General features: G+C 40.0%; 1 protein-coding gene across 15 annotated transcripts in view; it reads left to right on the forward strand.

Annotated features, from left to right (window-relative positions):
* Positions 1–17,078, forward strand: part of LOC103475203 (unconventional myosin-XVIIIa-like) — an 80,523-nt gene that overhangs the window by 15,823 nt on the left and 47,622 nt on the right. For 9 of the 15 annotated variants that reach the window (XM_081614995.1, XM_008426642.3, XM_081614982.1 and 6 more), the window contains exons 1-7: positions 6,716–6,806; positions 7,165–7,199; positions 7,981–9,072; positions 14,243–14,330; positions 14,802–14,908; positions 15,650–15,826; positions 15,970–16,180. In XM_081614995.1, coding sequence (XP_081471121.1) covers positions 6,770–6,806; positions 7,165–7,199; positions 7,981–9,072; positions 14,243–14,330; positions 14,802–14,908; positions 15,650–15,826; positions 15,970–16,180 — 1,747 coding nt within the window. In that variant the 5' untranslated portion in view covers positions 6,716–6,769. Of the gene's footprint in view, positions 1–6,715; positions 6,807–7,164; positions 7,200–7,980; positions 9,073–11,897; positions 11,949–14,242; positions 14,331–14,801; positions 14,909–15,649; positions 15,827–15,969; positions 16,181–17,078 lie in introns of those variants that run through there. The other 6 variants (XM_081614992.1, XM_081614993.1, XM_081614994.1 and 3 more) reach the window with 3 other exon arrangements.

The raw sequence follows: 17,078 nt of genomic DNA on the forward strand, positions 1-17,078 counted from the left end.
TGGCATCTGATACTTCTAATTTGTGATACAAGAGGGTTAACCCAACCTCAATAGGCTCTTAATCCTAATTCCTTCTTAAATGGTTTTCGCTACCTTCATAGCCTCTTAAGGTGCTTTTCCACTGTCAGGTCACACTCTAACCGGTCAAAGTGCTGTTCAGTTCTACCGCAGGTAGCGAGCTTCTCCATTATACGCTCTGTTCCTCACTATTGTGGGCAGAACGTGAGCGCACAGCAACTGTGGTCAACTCTCTGCTGATGTTTGCTTTAATAATAATAAATAAAATTCACATCGCAACCTAATATAGTTTCAGTGTTTCACACTTTTGTCGCAAAAATGCAGCTCCATCACAAAGCTGACTACAGCTTCACCGTTACTCTCTTCCTTATTGGTGTCCGTTCATCAAAGCGACAAGCTGCTAGCAGCGCTGCAAATTCACGGTCATTCTGCTGCAAAACTTAACACGTGTTCTGTACTGAGCAGCTCTCTGATAGCAGACAGCATGTCTGCGGTCCACAGCTAAACTATATTGTTTGAAGTTTTCAGTGACGTAAATCATGGCAATAAATCAATGCGGTCAGCTGTCAATCAAATTTCTTCAGAGCCTTACACTGCTCAGTTCTGCTAGTACTGCCTCTGAAGTAGTTATGAAAATCTGAGCACAGCCAGGCAGAGCTGGATGTGCTAATGAGTCTGGCCGGGTTAGAGACGGTCTAGTGGAATAGCACCTTTATATACCAAGGCACAGTCTCAAATCTTCCCATTATCCTGTGTTATACAGCGATTAGGGAACCTTCTCCTGTTGGAGAGCAAGAACAAATGGTGGTTACTAGTCTTTTAACTGGATGTTTGTGGCTATTTGGTTGGCTGGATGTCTACTACTCCACCAAACTGAAAATGGGTCAGTTAATATTGACTACTGAAAGTGCTGTTACACTACAGTGCATATTGACCCAACCAACCAACACATTGATGCAGCCATGTGCAAATCAGTTCGCAAATTTGGGTGAAGTTCCTTAGGATCAATATTTGCTGATCCCAAGTTTGAAGATTTTGGATCTCTTTGAGTCACAACTTCCTCGGAAGGAAGGGCGTTACACTTGTCTGATAAACGGAGTGATGAGGCATTTGTAGCTTCTCATGTTTTAGTAAGGCAGATTACTACTGGTAAGTCATTAGGACACATACACGAGGTTGATAGACTGTTCTAAGAGACACCTCATGTCTGTGATCGGTAGTTTTTGACCAGTAGTGGTGCATTAATTCAGATGGCAATAACACCTCATGGAGGAGGTGGAAGAGCTCGATCTTTTCACAGATTATCTGTCTCATAACATACTGTCATGGTTTAACAAATATGTAAAAAACATTTTTTTTTTAAGTTACAAACTGACTTTACGGTCAGGTTGAAATCACTGAAAAGCTCTTAATTTTTTCTCCTATAAATTATGCATTCACCATCTGCTGCTTTGTGTTGGTTTTTTTCCCCATAGGAGTAGAAATAGTTTAATATCTAGAATCTCTTTGTTGTTTATACACATGCTCTTTCCAGGTACATTGAAATTATTGTGCAGAACTTACAGTCGAGTCACCAAACCACCAAAAAGAAATAAAAACTAGCACTGAATCCAGACTTGTTGTGAAGTCTGCATTCAGACTTCACAACATAATTTGAGAATCCACAAAAGCAAAGTTGTGTGGATTCTCAACATGTACTTTATGTTACAACTTTCTCAGTAAAAAAATGTTGCATATTTTCAGACATGAACCCACTTCTAATAGGATTAGCATTGAACTGCCTGAGGTAAAGGCTGCTTTGCTCTTCATTCTGCTCCTTTGAACTCCACCCACTCTACTTCCTGTTGCAGTATTGAGTGGCTGGAGTTTTTGGGCCCAGCTGCATTAATTAGTCACTATCTCTGTTGGGTTGTGACTTCCCTTAATTATCACGGCAATGACTATGAAACTGATCAAAACTTAAGGTGATTGCAAGTACTTAAAGCCACAGAAGCCTCATTGGCTGTCCTTCTGCTGCCATCTTGTGGCAGAAGTGGCCATAAATGGAGAAGGCTGCCTTGAAGTTGCAGTTATGTAATAGTTTTATATGAGATGTTTTTACATATTTGTTAATACTGTCACAATGTCAGAACAGTATAGTATGAGACAGATAATCTGCTCCTCTGCCTTCAGTGCTCCCAATGCTAACTGTAGAAATGCACCGCTAAGTCAGAAACAACCAATCAAAGCCAGGATGAGGGTCCTTAGTACTGTCAGTAATTCTTATGTACATGCTGCTCATACCCTCCCCCTTTCTGTCTGCTTTGCTACAGCTTCTCCCTATTAGTAGAGCCTGCTATGAATGCTCAGGCATGGCCACCGATAACGACAGATAAAAAGTTTGAAGTTTTTAGTAAGCTGTTTCTCTGCCATTAGCAGATTGAACAGCGCAGACATGAGTTTGATAGACAGCATTCATACCTTCCTCCTGGCTCTGATTGGTTGCTTTTGACTGGGAGCAGTGCCTGGCTGTACACTGCAATAATAGCAGGAGCAGCTTGAATTTTTTTTCATTTCAGAGTAACTGTCTCATATTATACTGTCACAACATAGTGACAATTTTATCATGTATGTAAAAAAACATATTTTTATAAAAGTTACATACTGCAGCTTTAAGGTGTTTCTTCTTGGAACGTGGTAGATATGGAGATTATACCACCCCAACATCTGTACTGGAAGTTCTCCTTTAGAAGCCTTTAAACCCTGTCAGCTAGCTTGTGTTGTTGATGTTGTCCACTGTACATAGCACTTACTGCAGTCTAATGGACACACACACAGAGGGGCATGTGTGGGTGTTGTTGGACTGTGGTGGTCTTTGGTCTGGAGAGCAGTGGGGCTTCTATATTTATCCCACTCAACAATCTCCATATAATAACAGATGTCTTCACATCCCTTGTCTGACCATTGACTTAAATAGCTGACCTATCAGAAACCTTCGCCTTGGTTCTCTCTCTGGTCTGCCTCTTGCCTATCACTTGGTCCTTTTGGAGTTAAGTTAGTTTGCTGCTCTGTATGACTCTATTGAGAGCTCTCTGACACCATTGCTTCACCTACAGGTAGAACATTTAACTCTGTCTTTATTAGTCTAACAGTACTGGAGCTGTGATGCATATCAGTAAGGAGTACAGTTTTTTAAATTGTGTTTTCCAAGGAGCCAGCTTGAGGAATTTTTGCCTGAAATGACTATTTCCTGATTGCTTCGTTGGTGGTGTCAGTGGGTATCTGTGGGCCAGAGGTTGGAAGGGGTTATCATCTTCTGGAAATTCATCCATGGCCACCTTCACATGTTGAAATGTCACTTTTCTGGTTTCTCCACTAATCCAGCGCTCTAAAAGCTTACGTAAAGTAACAGAGTTCTTTTTGTTAAATGCATTGAGTAAGTGAGCTGGTTAATATGTGAAGGTTGGTGTTTCTTACTTCTGTTTATTATTTGGGCCAAAACCATTTTTCAGATTGGTGGTTGGTATTTTCTTGTTATAGAGACAAAGTAATGTGGTTGTTAGTGGGCCAAAGCTAAACATTACTAACAGTACTTGTAGACTGACAGAACCAATGAAAGCTTCTGGTTTATGAAATGATCTTCCTGTTGTATTTATAATGTGTTTTAAGAAAATAGCAGACTCTAAGATGGAACAGTAATTAATTAATAAAGGAAAATGGAGTAAGAGTCCTAGATGTTGCTTAAGTAGTGCTTTTATTTGTCGTTTAATTTATGTCTCTCTGCTATCTGTTGTATTTTCAAACCATGCAGCAGTGTTGTATTTGATTCATTTCATTCATGCTCAGAGTCCACTGTGTCCATGCTGTCCCAGAGTTCTGCATTAGATCATTCCAAATGGAAACTATTTAGAGCCTTTATCAGAGCTAGCTAGCTTAATTATCATGGCAATGACTATGAAACTGATCAAAACTTGGGTGATTGCAAGTACTTAAAGCCACAGAAGCCTCATTGGCTGTAAATTTCCCCACTGGTTGCTCTTCTATCTAAATAGAAGACCTATCTATTTAGATAGAAGAGCAACCAGTGGGGAAATCTAACCAGCAGATTCATTCCATTCATCACACTTCAGGTGACAATTTGGTTCCAACCAGGCATTAAAAGGTAAGGTAATCACAGGCTTTGTTGAGTAACGTTCTGTTCAACATAGGAAGAACACACCCTGCGATTCTGTAGCTAGTAGAACTACTAGATGGAGAAAACAATTTGACACAAAGTAATTCACAATCAATTTTTTCTCTTTGCAAACTCTTGAAGTTTGCTTCAGTTAAATATAAACCTAAATTAATATGATATTTTTAGAAAACACCTCGCCTCTCACCCATTGACCACTGGAGATGGGCAGCAGCCTTCTTTCAGACCCTGTAGGGATAAAAGCGTGTTAATTAGTGGATGGATGAATTTTCAGAAAACAAGCCCTTAAAGCAGTGGTCCCCAACCCCCGGACCGTGGACCAATTGGCACCGGGTCGCGCAAGAAATAGTGAAATATTTCCGTTTTATGTATTATTTGAGTCTTGAGGATCTTTTATTTTGAAAATTCTTTAACCGGATTCTCTCGGTTACTTGCGCGCCAACACTGAGCCAACAAGCAGCAAAAATGAGGAGGAAACAGATCAGATGTCTTTGGAAAGTTTCTTTGCAAAGGAGAAAAGGCCCAGAGAAGAGACAGGAGAATGGATTTATCCCGGACCGGTAGGTGAGTCCCACATTACAAGCAGCTCTGCGTAACATGTATTAAATATGTTAACTATGAAAAAACATATTCACCTCCAAATCATAGTGCAGCAAATAGAGCGGCTGCTCCCGTCGTCTTTTATCCACCGCCTTTTCTTTTTGTTACGTCTTTTACCTCTTAAAATGACTCCGCATCCTGATATTGCTTCTACGTCATCATCAGTGTTTGGTTATTCTAAATTCCCATATGCTATGTTGGGAGTTTTGTGGATTTTCTTCTGGAATCGCGATATTCGTGACTGGAATCGGTTCGTGTTGCTCCTGCCTTGGAGACACGAACCGATCGAACCTGTTGTACTTTTATCAGCTCTGTGGTCACAGAGGTTTGGAGAATCGGCCGACAATTCTTAAATCTTGCCGTCTAAACCAGACTTAAGACTCACAAGCTCTTCTTATCTCCTCTCGACCACTGCCCAAACGCTCTGACTCTGGTCCCTATGGTAACGTTTACATATCCCTTCAAAATAATATACAGATGCGCCACAAAAACGAACATTTTACTTTCGTGAAAATTTTAACTCACGATAATGACTAACGGGAGCCCTGAGCTTGTTTCTCTGCAAGCTTGTTTCATCTGGGAGTGATGGGAGACAATAACACCCGAAGTGTTGCTTATATCCACAGCCTGCTTGGTCTCTACGTGGTAAAGCAGCTTGAAGCTTCATTGCCTCATTAGCAGCCGGTCGCCGCATGTTACGCAGAGCTGCTTGTAATGTGGGACTCACCTATCGGTCCGGGATAAATCCATTCTCCTGTCTCTTCTCTGGGCCTTTTCCCCTTTGCAAAGAAACTTTCCAAAGACACCTGATCTGTTTCTTACTCATTTTGCTGCTTGTGGGCTCAATGTTGGCGTGCAAGTAACCGAGAGAATCCGGTTAAAGGTTTTTCAAAATAAAAGATCCTCCAGACTCTACATAAAATGGAAATATTGAATTTCTTGCGCGGCCCGGTACCAATTGGTCCATGGACCGGTACCGGTCCACGGACTGGGGGTTGGGGACCACTGATATAATCAATCCTCCTCCCACGTGCTGCACAGCTGAGTGTTCTTATCAGAAAGGGGAGGCTGTATGCTTACAGCCTCCCAAAATAAGACACACTTGTTAAGCACATTCCTGATTATATTGTCACAGACTATAGAGCTTCACCTGCTAACTGAGGCTTTCAGTTTGAAATGTTTTGAAATGTAGCTTCAAAACATTTCAAAATGTTTCAATCTACTTTGCTTAAATTCAATCTACTTTTTCTTAAAATTGCACAATCTGACCTCAGGGGAAACTGTAGACTAGAGATCAACTGATACAAGTATTAAGGCCAGTGCTGATTATTTTGACATCAGTCTAATCAATCTCTGCTGAGTGTTTTTGGGGCTGATTCTTGAAGTTGATATTGCCTTCCTCTCACCCTACCCCCTCCGTTTACATGATAATAATAACCCAATGATAATAAATGTTACACAAGTATCAATTTCAAACTGGAGGTGAGGAAATGGAAAGAGGAAATATTAGAGAAGAAAATAAATCAATGTATGATTGTTAAAAAACAAAGTGTCAGTAAACAAAAATATTAATACAGAATATAGAAAAAATAATTTAATGAAAAGTTGTAATAGATAAAAATATTACATTAAATACTGAAAAGGAAAAGGAAAGAATAGTGATATTACTTTAATATTGTTGAAACTTATAACCAAATATTACTTTGTCACTGAATAACCAAAGATGTTTGGAAAGTTGTACCATTCAATATTTGCAACATTAATTACTTTATGACATTTAATGACATTTACAGAGTTAAATGTAAAAAAGGGTTCAGGAGATCATGCCAAAGATTTTCCATTCTACACCTAAGAGTTTTTGAGTCATCTGTTCTGACATATGATTTAACTCTATACTGTATATTCTTTCCATTCATCCTGTTCTAGCTCCTCCTTCTCCTGTTCCATCTTGTCAGTCCCAACTAATGACAGCAAAACAACATGGCATTTTCAACTCGCTTCTCCTTCTGGGAGCAAAAGGAAAGTCTTGCATAGAAATGTCATTAAACACACACTTTAAATGCATGCTAAAATAGCATTTTACCCAGGTAGTTAACATAATTGCTCATAGCTCTCGACTATTTTTTTTTAAGTTTTGGCTTTTCTAAACTAATCTGCTGTGATTTTGCACCATGCTGAATTATGTCACTAATAATTTTCTGACTGCATCACTTGTATGTGTTGTATATTTAAGGGAGAACACTGTATGTGAAGACAGAAAATAAATGGTTGTGGTGGCATCTTTGCATGTTTTGAGGTTGGCCCAGTTTGTCACCATGAGCTTCATATAAGAAGAAGGTTTTGATCTGGTTTCATTCTTTACATTAACACTTTCTAGATCAAAGAAGAGAACAAGGCGGGAGGCAAAAGTGTAAGTAAATACTGCACAGTGCTTTTTAAAAGTTTCACATGGAAATGCAATTTTCCTAACTTTTGTCTAAGTTCATTTAGTCTCAGTCAAAGTTTTTATTGAAGCTTTTGATGTTAGTCACTCAGATCAGACTGAGCAGATCATTAAGTTAGACCTCTTACATTATGAACTTTTTTCTTTTGGTCATGTTTGTTTACTCCCCTCCTGCAACACGTTCATTCACATACAGTGCAGCGTCTTCACTTAGACTTTGTTGATAAATGAAATCTTGAAGCTTAATAATTATAGCCATCATTGTGGTAAATGTATTTATGAAGCACATTTAAAAACTGCTTAAGTTAAATAATAAAAGTAACCCAATGATAAATGATGTTGACTGAGTTAATCTTAAAAGTAAACAGCAGTGTCAGGCCAGCTAGAATTTAAATTTCTAGAATTTACTTGATTTCTTTTGAAAACACCATTCCTGCTCTGCTGCCTTCTTGCTCCGTTCAACTCCCTGTGCAGGTTGTTTTTTTTAAAACTTTATTTCAATCAGTTAGCATTGGCAAAGCTCTGTTGGTGAAGAAACGGCCCCGTGACATGGCGAGTGACACATAAATTGTGCAAGAAATGGATAATGAAATTTGTTACCAAGACTTCTAGTAGTTAATTTTTATCCAATTTATTAATTCGTTCTTGCAGCCCTATCTATAACCAAGTGATAATTTGTTTGTTGGCTTAAAGAAGTTCCTTCCCAACATTTACACTTTTGCTTTCTGTATTTCCTCTCTGTAATTAGTTGGAAGTTGACAGGCTGGCAAGCCGGGCCCAATCAGTCCCTGGTCTAGATCCTGGCAGAGCGATATTCAGGGCAAAAAGTCCTTCAGCAGCTTCCTGGGATGAATCTGCTGGTCCTGCCCGAGGTTCCGCCCCACCAATCATCACAGTGCCTGTTAAAGTCACTGAGCTCTTCAAAAGCCCTGAAACACCACTGAAGATGACATTTAAATTAAACAGATCTAAGCCTTCACAAGTCCAAACGATAGAGGCAGCTAGCTCTGGGCATGGAAACGATGAAAACAATGGCGAAAGTATTCCGAATGGTCTGAACAATGGTAATGTTGATCCTTTGGACACCAATACCAGCCAAATGGACCTTACAGATGAACAGAGGACAGCACACAAAACAGAAGGAAATGTGGTTCCTCTTGTTATTAAAAATGTTGTGTCCATACAGGGTGATGAGGCAAAGATGCTAACTCAAAATTTAGGAAAAACTAAAGAGGAAGCCAAATTTACAGCTGAAGCAGTCAAAACAGTTCAAGCACCAAGAACAGCTCCACTGACAAAGACAGTGCCAGCATTCTTCTTTAAACATGACATTATCAAAACAGAAAATAAAGCGAGTATTCCACAAGCACTGACACATTTTATGATCGGTGACAAAAGAAAAGGGCTTTGCTCACAAACCAGGAAGGAACAAGTAGAGAAAGGGAAACCACCTGAAGAGAAGAAGAAAAGTGAGCTAATGGAAACAAATCGGGAGTGTACAGAGGGTACAACCACCCAGGTGTTACAGGATACCGATTATTTCACATATTTAAAGACTTCATCAGCTCCTATTGGCTTACCTCAGACTGCTTCCAAAGTTACTTCTAGACATTCTTCTCTCCTTTCAGTTGAGGGATTTGTCGCACCTCCCAAGTCAGCTCCCCTGACTTCCTGTACAGATGTCACGTCTGCCACCTCTTCAGCCACTCCTTGTAGCCCACCTGCCTGTAAATCCTCGGGCTTGCCTCCACTGCATTCTGTCCTTAGTGCAAATCCCTCTCAACAAGCTTCAGGAAGTCAGGAAGAGTTCCAGTGGTCCCGTGCAACATATCTGACCTACGTATGTATGAGATCCTGGTGTTAGAAATGCATGGTCCAGTTAGTACAAGTAGAGACTGCCGATGTGCTTAATGTCTGTATGATTTACATTGGCAGATCAGAAGTGACGGATGTGTGAGCTTGTTTGTTGTGAATTAACTCAAGTGATGTGTTTTTGTTTGAGCATAATGAAAGGTTAAAGGAAGGAAGGTTTTCACAGCTTCAGTGTTTGAACAGAGCACTGTTCATAAAGCCTTCTATTTAATTTTAATCTTATTTTGAAGAGGAAGCACATTGAATCTGAGCTCTAGTTTTGAGTTATATGCATATACTTATGGTACGAAGTGTTGGTTGTGTGTTGACAAGCTCTGTGAATATTTCCCAGCTGACAGAAGGACATAACAGACATTGCATTTCAATCAGTTGCATGTAGGCCTGTCACGATAACAAATTTTGCTGAGCGATTGTCTAAAAAATTATTGCGATAAACGATATTGTTTCAAGACCTTTTGACACTGATTTAATGGAAGTGACGTATTAATGCATGCTATTTCCTGCCATAGATACACACTTTATTTTCAAAAGAACACATAACACTGGAACTGATAAACTAAATAAACAAAACCAAAAACAAAAATAAAATGGATTCTCAGTCTCCATTAACAAAAAACATTCTTGAACTAAACAACATAAAGCCAAAGTGGAAATAAATACTGCATTCAACCAAATGAGTGCAGATTATGAAGTCTGTATACCATATTGCCCTTCAGTAATCACTAGATTTAAATAGAGAAGATGGGCACATCCCACTACCTAATGCAGTAGTTCATACTACACGATTTTTTGCCCCTATTTTCCCCTTAAGATAATCTTAGCTCGTTAGCCGATCTAAGCAGACATTGGAGGCATGTGGAAACATTAATATTTATTTAACATTTTCTGCAAAGAATATAGAAATGACAAGGAGAGGAGTTGGAGTCAAATTACTACCGCAGTTGATAAACCCGGTAAGTTTTCAGCTGTTCTTTGTTAAAGTGACATAAATAGGTTATAATGATTTTCATTCAGTCAGAACTTGACTCTGACTCTAGCCACATGCATCACAGGTAGATTCTAGCAAAGCATTGATTAATGTCTGGTTTTTAAATTAATTAACTGGACTTGTAGCCATTATTTTGGGCTACAAATCCAAAATAATGGCAGTGTGGCTGGACACCACACAGCACGATTGAACCGTTATACCTAGGATTTCTGTCAGCTAATGTGTCTCTCAGGTTTTGAAATTATGGGCCGACAATTGGCCAACAACTCGTGTCGTGTGCGCTGGACATTGCACCAAGGAAATGAGGAAGGGAGGGTCAGTGGAGAACACCAAAGTTGAGCCTTTTTTCATTCCGTGTCATCAAGAGAAAGGAAAAAAGGCAGGAAGAGACGATAAAGCCGATAATTAAAATGAGTTTGATAGGTTTAATTTATCTTGTGATTAATTGATTTATCGTTTATTGCGACGGGCTAGTTGCATGGACTGGTTTGGTTCACTGTTTGACTAACTGTGTACCATTTTTGCTAAAGTGTTTGTGAGTACATTAGTGTGAACTATTGATTTGGTATTTACACATGGCATAAAACAGGGAGCCAGCAGGTTTGCTTTACTTCCATTTACAATAAGGCCAGGTGAGAGCTATAGTAGTGCAGATAAGAACTATAGCTAACCGGTTTTGCCTTCATTCCTGAACTTGGGTTAACTTTTCACTTCTTAGACATATCAGCTTTAATGTCATTCTAAGTTGCTTTGGTAGTTCCTTCCTTTTTTGCTTTCTCACAGCGCATTGTGAATAATGCTATCGAAAAGCATGAGCTTTTTTGTCTAACTATGTTCTGAAACAACTTGAATGATTGTTGGTCAGTGTATTCCTAGTTTTATGAATATGTATCCTTCATGGTAATGTTAATATTCACCCAGTTGGACAGAGTCTGACAGCAGGAGATGCTCAAACACAACACTAATGATGTTACCCAAAATGCCAAGGGAGTGAAGAAATATGTATGTATCACATCTGATGTTGTCATCTCAGTATTTGCCAATATCACCATTGCAAGATTGTGTAACATTGTGCAGGCCAAGAGGTGATCCAACAAGCAGGTGTAAACAGTTTATTAGAGGTCGTGTCCTCATTAAACCCTTGCTTTATTAAGTCAGAGAACTCCAAAGACCAACTCTGACAGGTCATCGGTAGAGCAGAGATTTAAATTAGCTAATAGCAGCTAATCTACCTCAGCAATGGTAGCTAAGCTATCATCAATAATCTGCCATCACGGAGATCACTTATTAATAATCGCAAAATAAACATCAAGCTTAAAAACAGAATAATATAATGAACTCAATATTCTGTTCCTTGTGTGTAAAACGTTTGTGTTTTTTGGTGTTGAATCCTGATGCATAGAATGGCATTGTTGTCAATTGCTATGGCAACTAGTTTGTTGAGTGAGAAAACACAAGAATGAGTTGTTCTGAGCTATTCTTCAACACCTTTTCTGTGTCATATTTTTCATTGCTGTGGTGCACTGCGCTGAATTTAACACAGGTATTTAATAATACCTACATCTCCAGGTTTCAGTCAGTTAACGGAATTATAATGCGCGGCTATGGATGCCATGCAAAAGAATAGTCTTTTAGCCCTCCAGCATTGTGCGCATGCCCGAAATTTCTGGATGGAAACAATAACATGCGAAGGGTCTATTGTGTGTGTGCGCGCGCGCGTGCAAACGTACGTGTATGTGTGTGTGTTTAGCATGTTGCCCATATATAACTGTGCTTTGACTTCTTAATGCTGCCAACATCTTCAGGAATCAGGGGAAGAGGATCAGTTTTCTCCTTTCCAGACGTCTCATGTTGCAGTTAAGAAACCTCCAGTGTGGCCTGGACCATGCCTGTCATAAATGCTCCAGCTCATCACATGAATCTCAGTCCTGTGAACTCACTGTAATGCATGTTTTAGATGTTTCTCTACTTGAACACACCAGATTTTAATAGTGAAAGATGTCCTCAGCAAATCCTCCCTTTAGTCAGCCACTGATTGAAATAAGGAGTGTTGAAGCAGGGAAACATGGGAAACGAGCAGGGACCAGGTTTAAAGAGAATTGCTCTCCACTGTGGCATGTACAGGTCCTTCTCAAAAAATTAGCATATTGTGATAAAGTAAATTATTTTCCATAATGTAATGATAAAAAATTAAACTGTCATATATTTTAGATTCATTGCGCACCAAATGAAATATTTCTGGTCTTTTATTGTTTTAATACTGATGATTTTTGCATACAGCTCATGAAAACCCAAAATCCCTGTCTCAAAAAATTAGCATATCATGAAAAGGTTCTCTGAACGAGCACTTAACCTCATCATCTGAATCAACAAAGTAACTCTAAACACCTACAAAAGATTCCTGAGGCCTTTAAAAACTCCCAGCCTGGTTCATTACTCAAAACCGCAATCATGGGTAAGACTGCTGACCTGACTGCTGTCCAGAAGGTCATCATTGACACCCTCAGTAAGGGTAAGACACAGAAAGAAATTTCTGAACGAATAGGCTGTTCGCAGAGTGCTGTATCAAGGTACTTCTGTGCGAAGGAAAAAGTGTGTCAGAAAACGATGCACAATGAGAAGAGGTGACCGGACCCTGAGGAAGATGGTGGAGAAGGACCGATTCCAGACCTTGGGGGACCTGAGGAAGCTGTGGACTGAGTCTGGAGTAGAAACATCCAGAGCCACCGTGCACAGGCGTGTGCAGGAAATGGGCTACAGGTGCTGTATTCCCCAGGTCAAAGGTCAAGCCACTGTTGAACCAGAAACAGTAGCAGAAGCGTCTGACCTGGGCTACAGAGAAGCAGCACTGGTCTGTTGCTCAGTGGTCCAAAGTACTTTTTTAGGATGAAAGCAAATTTTGCATGTCATTCGGAAATCAAGGTGCCAGAGTCTGGAGGAAGACTGGAGAGAAGGAAAGGCCAAAAGGCCAGAAGTCCAGTGTCAAGTACCCACAGTCAGTGATGGTCTGGGGAGCCATGTCAGCTGCTGGTGTTGGTCCACTGTGTTTTATCAAGGGCAGGTCAATGCAGCAGCAATGAGGAGGTTTTGGAGCACCTCATGCTTCCATCTGCTGAAAAACTTTATGGAGATGAAGATTTCATTTTTCAGCACGACCTGGCACCTGCTCACAGTGCCAAAACCACTGGTATTACTGACCATGGTATTACTGTGCTCAACTGGCCTGCCAACTCACCTGACCTGAACCCCATAGAGAATCTGTGGGATATTGTGAAGAGAAAGTTGAGAGACCAAGACCCAAAACTCTGGATGAGCTTAAGGCCATCGAAGCATCTTGGGCTCCATAAAACCTCAGCAGAGCCACAGGCTGATTGCCTCCATGCCGCATTGAAGGATGCAAAAGGATTCCTGACCAAGTATTGAATGCATAACTGAACATAATTATTTGAAAGTTGACTTTTTTGGTATTAAAACACATTTCTTTTATTGGTCGGATGAAGTATGCTAATATTTTGAGACAGGGATTTTGGGTTTTCATGAGCTGTATGCAAAAATCATCAGTATTAAAACAATAAAAGACTTGAAATATTTCAGTTTGTGTGCAATGAATCTAAAATATATGACAGTTTAATTTTTATCATTACATTATGGAAAATAATTAACTTTATCACAATATGCACATTTTTTGAGATTTGAGATTGTCCCTTTGCCTGCAAAGTGCATGTTTCCAACAAGATCCAACCTATTTAATGGAACATCACTAGCCATGGTGTAACGTTTGTGGATTCACATTCATAAATACGTCATGTTTCATTAACTTATTGTTGAGTGGTTTTTTCTATTTTGTGGCCTGGTGTGATATTTTTACAGGTGTTCTTCTTGCTTATGCTCACTGGTAAAGGTGATGTAAAATTTGTGAACTGGGGTTCCAACGCAGCCCCCCTCCCACATAGCCCTACAGCTGGTGTGTGTTTGATCTGAAGTCTCACTCACTAGCTAACATTCCCTCCCTGACACAAGGTTCTCTCTGTAACCTCAAAGCATGCACTGGGATCAAAATGGATACTGCTAGTGACTTGAGACCTCTTCCGTGTGATGATGAGCAGCTTTTGTCCCTTCTCTGTTAAACCTGAAATTGTTGTCTTTTCAGGTGAAGACAGAGGAGCAGATTACAGCAGAGCAGGCCTGGTACGGATCAGAGAAGGTCTGGCTTGTTCACAAAAAGGGTTTCTCTCTCGGTGAGTAAGGGTTTTTAACTTCTATTAACAGAAGTAACAAGTTATTAATCATTCTGCTAGCAAAACAACCTCTTCTGTCGTGTTACAGGTTCTTTGATTGGCCTCATTTTTTTAACCTCAGGTTTAAAATTATTGCCCAAAAAATCCTTTTTGATGAGGCTCATTCGTCAGATTCAAAATACTTTCTGAAAATAACCTTTTAAAAGGCTTTAAGCATAGTTTGCATTGAGCCCACATTTCTGTAATAAAATAGCGTTTTTATAGGTGTGATGTAATATTCTACTATAAAAAGTTATGCTTTCATTAACAGTAGGCAGAATATCCTCATAATTAATGGAAATAAAGGTGTGAAAGTGGATTTCATCTATATAGTGTCACACTTAGTGCATTCAGTTATTGGAATAAATAAAGTTTTCACAAGTATTTTCATTTTGAACATGACTGCATGTTTCCTGCACTTTATTCTTGCAGCCACTGTGCTGAAGACAGAGTGTGGCTCACTCCCCGAGGGAAAGGTGAAGATCAAGCTGGAGCATGATGGAACAATACTGGATGTGGATGAGGATGACATAGAAAAGGTGAATATCATATGGATACAAGAGTACTGATGGTCACCAATAAAAATCTGACTTAAACAGCTTCTATTCAATGTGTCTGAGGACAACAGTTCTTCATCGCAGGTGTCTGCAATCTTTACAATTCAAATTTCAGTTGAATAAACTAATAGTAAATGTTACCCGACCTTTTAAAAAATATAACTTCTAATTTTTAATAAGTATTTTAGAACAATTGCTATCTTAAAAAAACACTACAATCAGTTTGTGATGAGCAGGTTTATCTCAATGAGACCGTACTCGGATACTCGGGTGAGTGATCCTGTTCACTACCCAGCAGGATCAGTCCATTGTGCTTCAGTGGAAGTCTGGCAGTGGTAAAACCTTCATCAGAACCTAGCAAAGAGCCTGCCTTCAGCAGGAAAGGGGACTCCATTTTCCGACTTTGCTCAGAATTCCTCTTGGTTATTCATTTTTCAGATTTTCAGTTGATGTTCTAAATGATATTTGACTGTCATCTGAACCCATATATTGTGTTCTGGTCACTCTGAACCTCAGACAAGCTGCTAAGATGCTAAGCTACCAGGACTCTCCCTGCTCAGATAAAGCCTGCTGTACCTGGGTGGCCTAAACAAAGTTACAGAGCCTTAGATTATATCTGTATATAGTTTACTTTTTAAAACTCTTTCTCACAGAAACAGCAGTCCTTGAGGTTTTAGGTACCATGACTGTCGGCTTTGTCATGGTGTTTGTGTCCGTGTGCAGGCCAACCCACCAACATATGACCGCTCAGAGGACCTGGCTTCACTCGTTTACCTAAATGAGTCCAGCATGATGCACTGCTTGAGGCAGCGCTACGGAGGAAACCTCATCCACTCCTTCGCTGGACCCAACATGGTCGTTATCAACCCTCTCAGTACACCTTCTATGTATTCTGAGAAGGTGAGTGGAGACTACAGGTGCTACAGCTAGTTACAGAGCAACAGAACAGGACAGTTTACAATGTGACACGTTTATCTGTATTAGCATTGGCTTCAGTTTACTTTAAATTTTTTTCTGGTTATTCCTGCCCTTCCTGCCAACAGGTCATGCACATGTTCAAAGGCTGTCGGCGGGAGGACACTGCCCCTCACGTCTATGCCGTGGCCCAGTCAGCCTACCGCAACCTTCTCACTACCCAGCAGGATCAGTCCATTGTGCTTCTGGGGAAGTCTGGCAGTGGTAAAACCACCAACTGCCAGCATCTGGTCCAGTACCTGGTCTCTATAGCTGGAAGCACGGGCAAGATCTTCTCTGGTAACCCATCCACAAGAAGAAACAACACACATTAGCCAAACTTAGAAATTAGGTTATGCTTTCTCGTCATATCTGTGATGTGACTGCGGTCGCTCACAGACTGGAAGTAGTGAGCCACCTCCGGTCAGATTAAGTTATTACAGAAATCAAAAGTGCGGCAGGCTCAGCAGGAGGCAGTGTGAGGTACAGAGACGCTGTAATAAAAATAAAACCTCCAACATCTGCAGCAGAGGACAGGCGAAGAGAGTTGACCTGTGCTGGCTGCAAGTTGTAAATAATTTTATTGACCTAATTTTAAATAGTTTAAACAGTTAGAATAACATACTCTTGCCTTTTTTCTTCTGGTGATACGCACAGTACAATGCGTGCTAACGCAGCGCGACGTCGACTCAATCCCTCTGTACTGTAAAAGAATATAACATAAATATTATACAGTTATCAGAAGTATAAAAATCAAACTCAAGATGTCGAAATAGGAACTCTAGTCACTGAACACCATGGACAGAACATTTATAGTTTGCAACACACACGGAACTTGAACCAGTTACTTTAAATTATTGGATTATTTGAATTAAACCAGAATAAAGATGAATAACTTTCATGTTCATAGATCTACTTATTGCCATTCAGTGATTTGGAGGTGATAGATGTCTACCTCCAAATCTTAACCATCTGACCCTTCCTCCCCAAAAACACTGGAGTCATTGTTGCTTCCTGAACTTTGTGGTTTAATAAATATAGTTCCAACTCTTCATTTGAACCAGCTCCGTCCTCTGCATCACTCCATCTAGCTTCTTCCTCCAAAACTGCAGATAAGTCCCTCAAATCTTTGGAATTACTGACTCAGCCTTAGTTGTTTTGATTTACCCTCATTAGATCATAAGATGGCGCCCCCGTT

Source organism: Poecilia reticulata, chromosome 13 (assembly GCF_904066995.2).
Source record: "Poecilia reticulata chromosome 13, P_reticulata-male-v2, whole genome shotgun sequence".
NCBI classification, from domain to species: domain Eukaryota; kingdom Metazoa; phylum Chordata; class Actinopteri; order Cyprinodontiformes; family Poeciliidae; genus Poecilia; species Poecilia reticulata.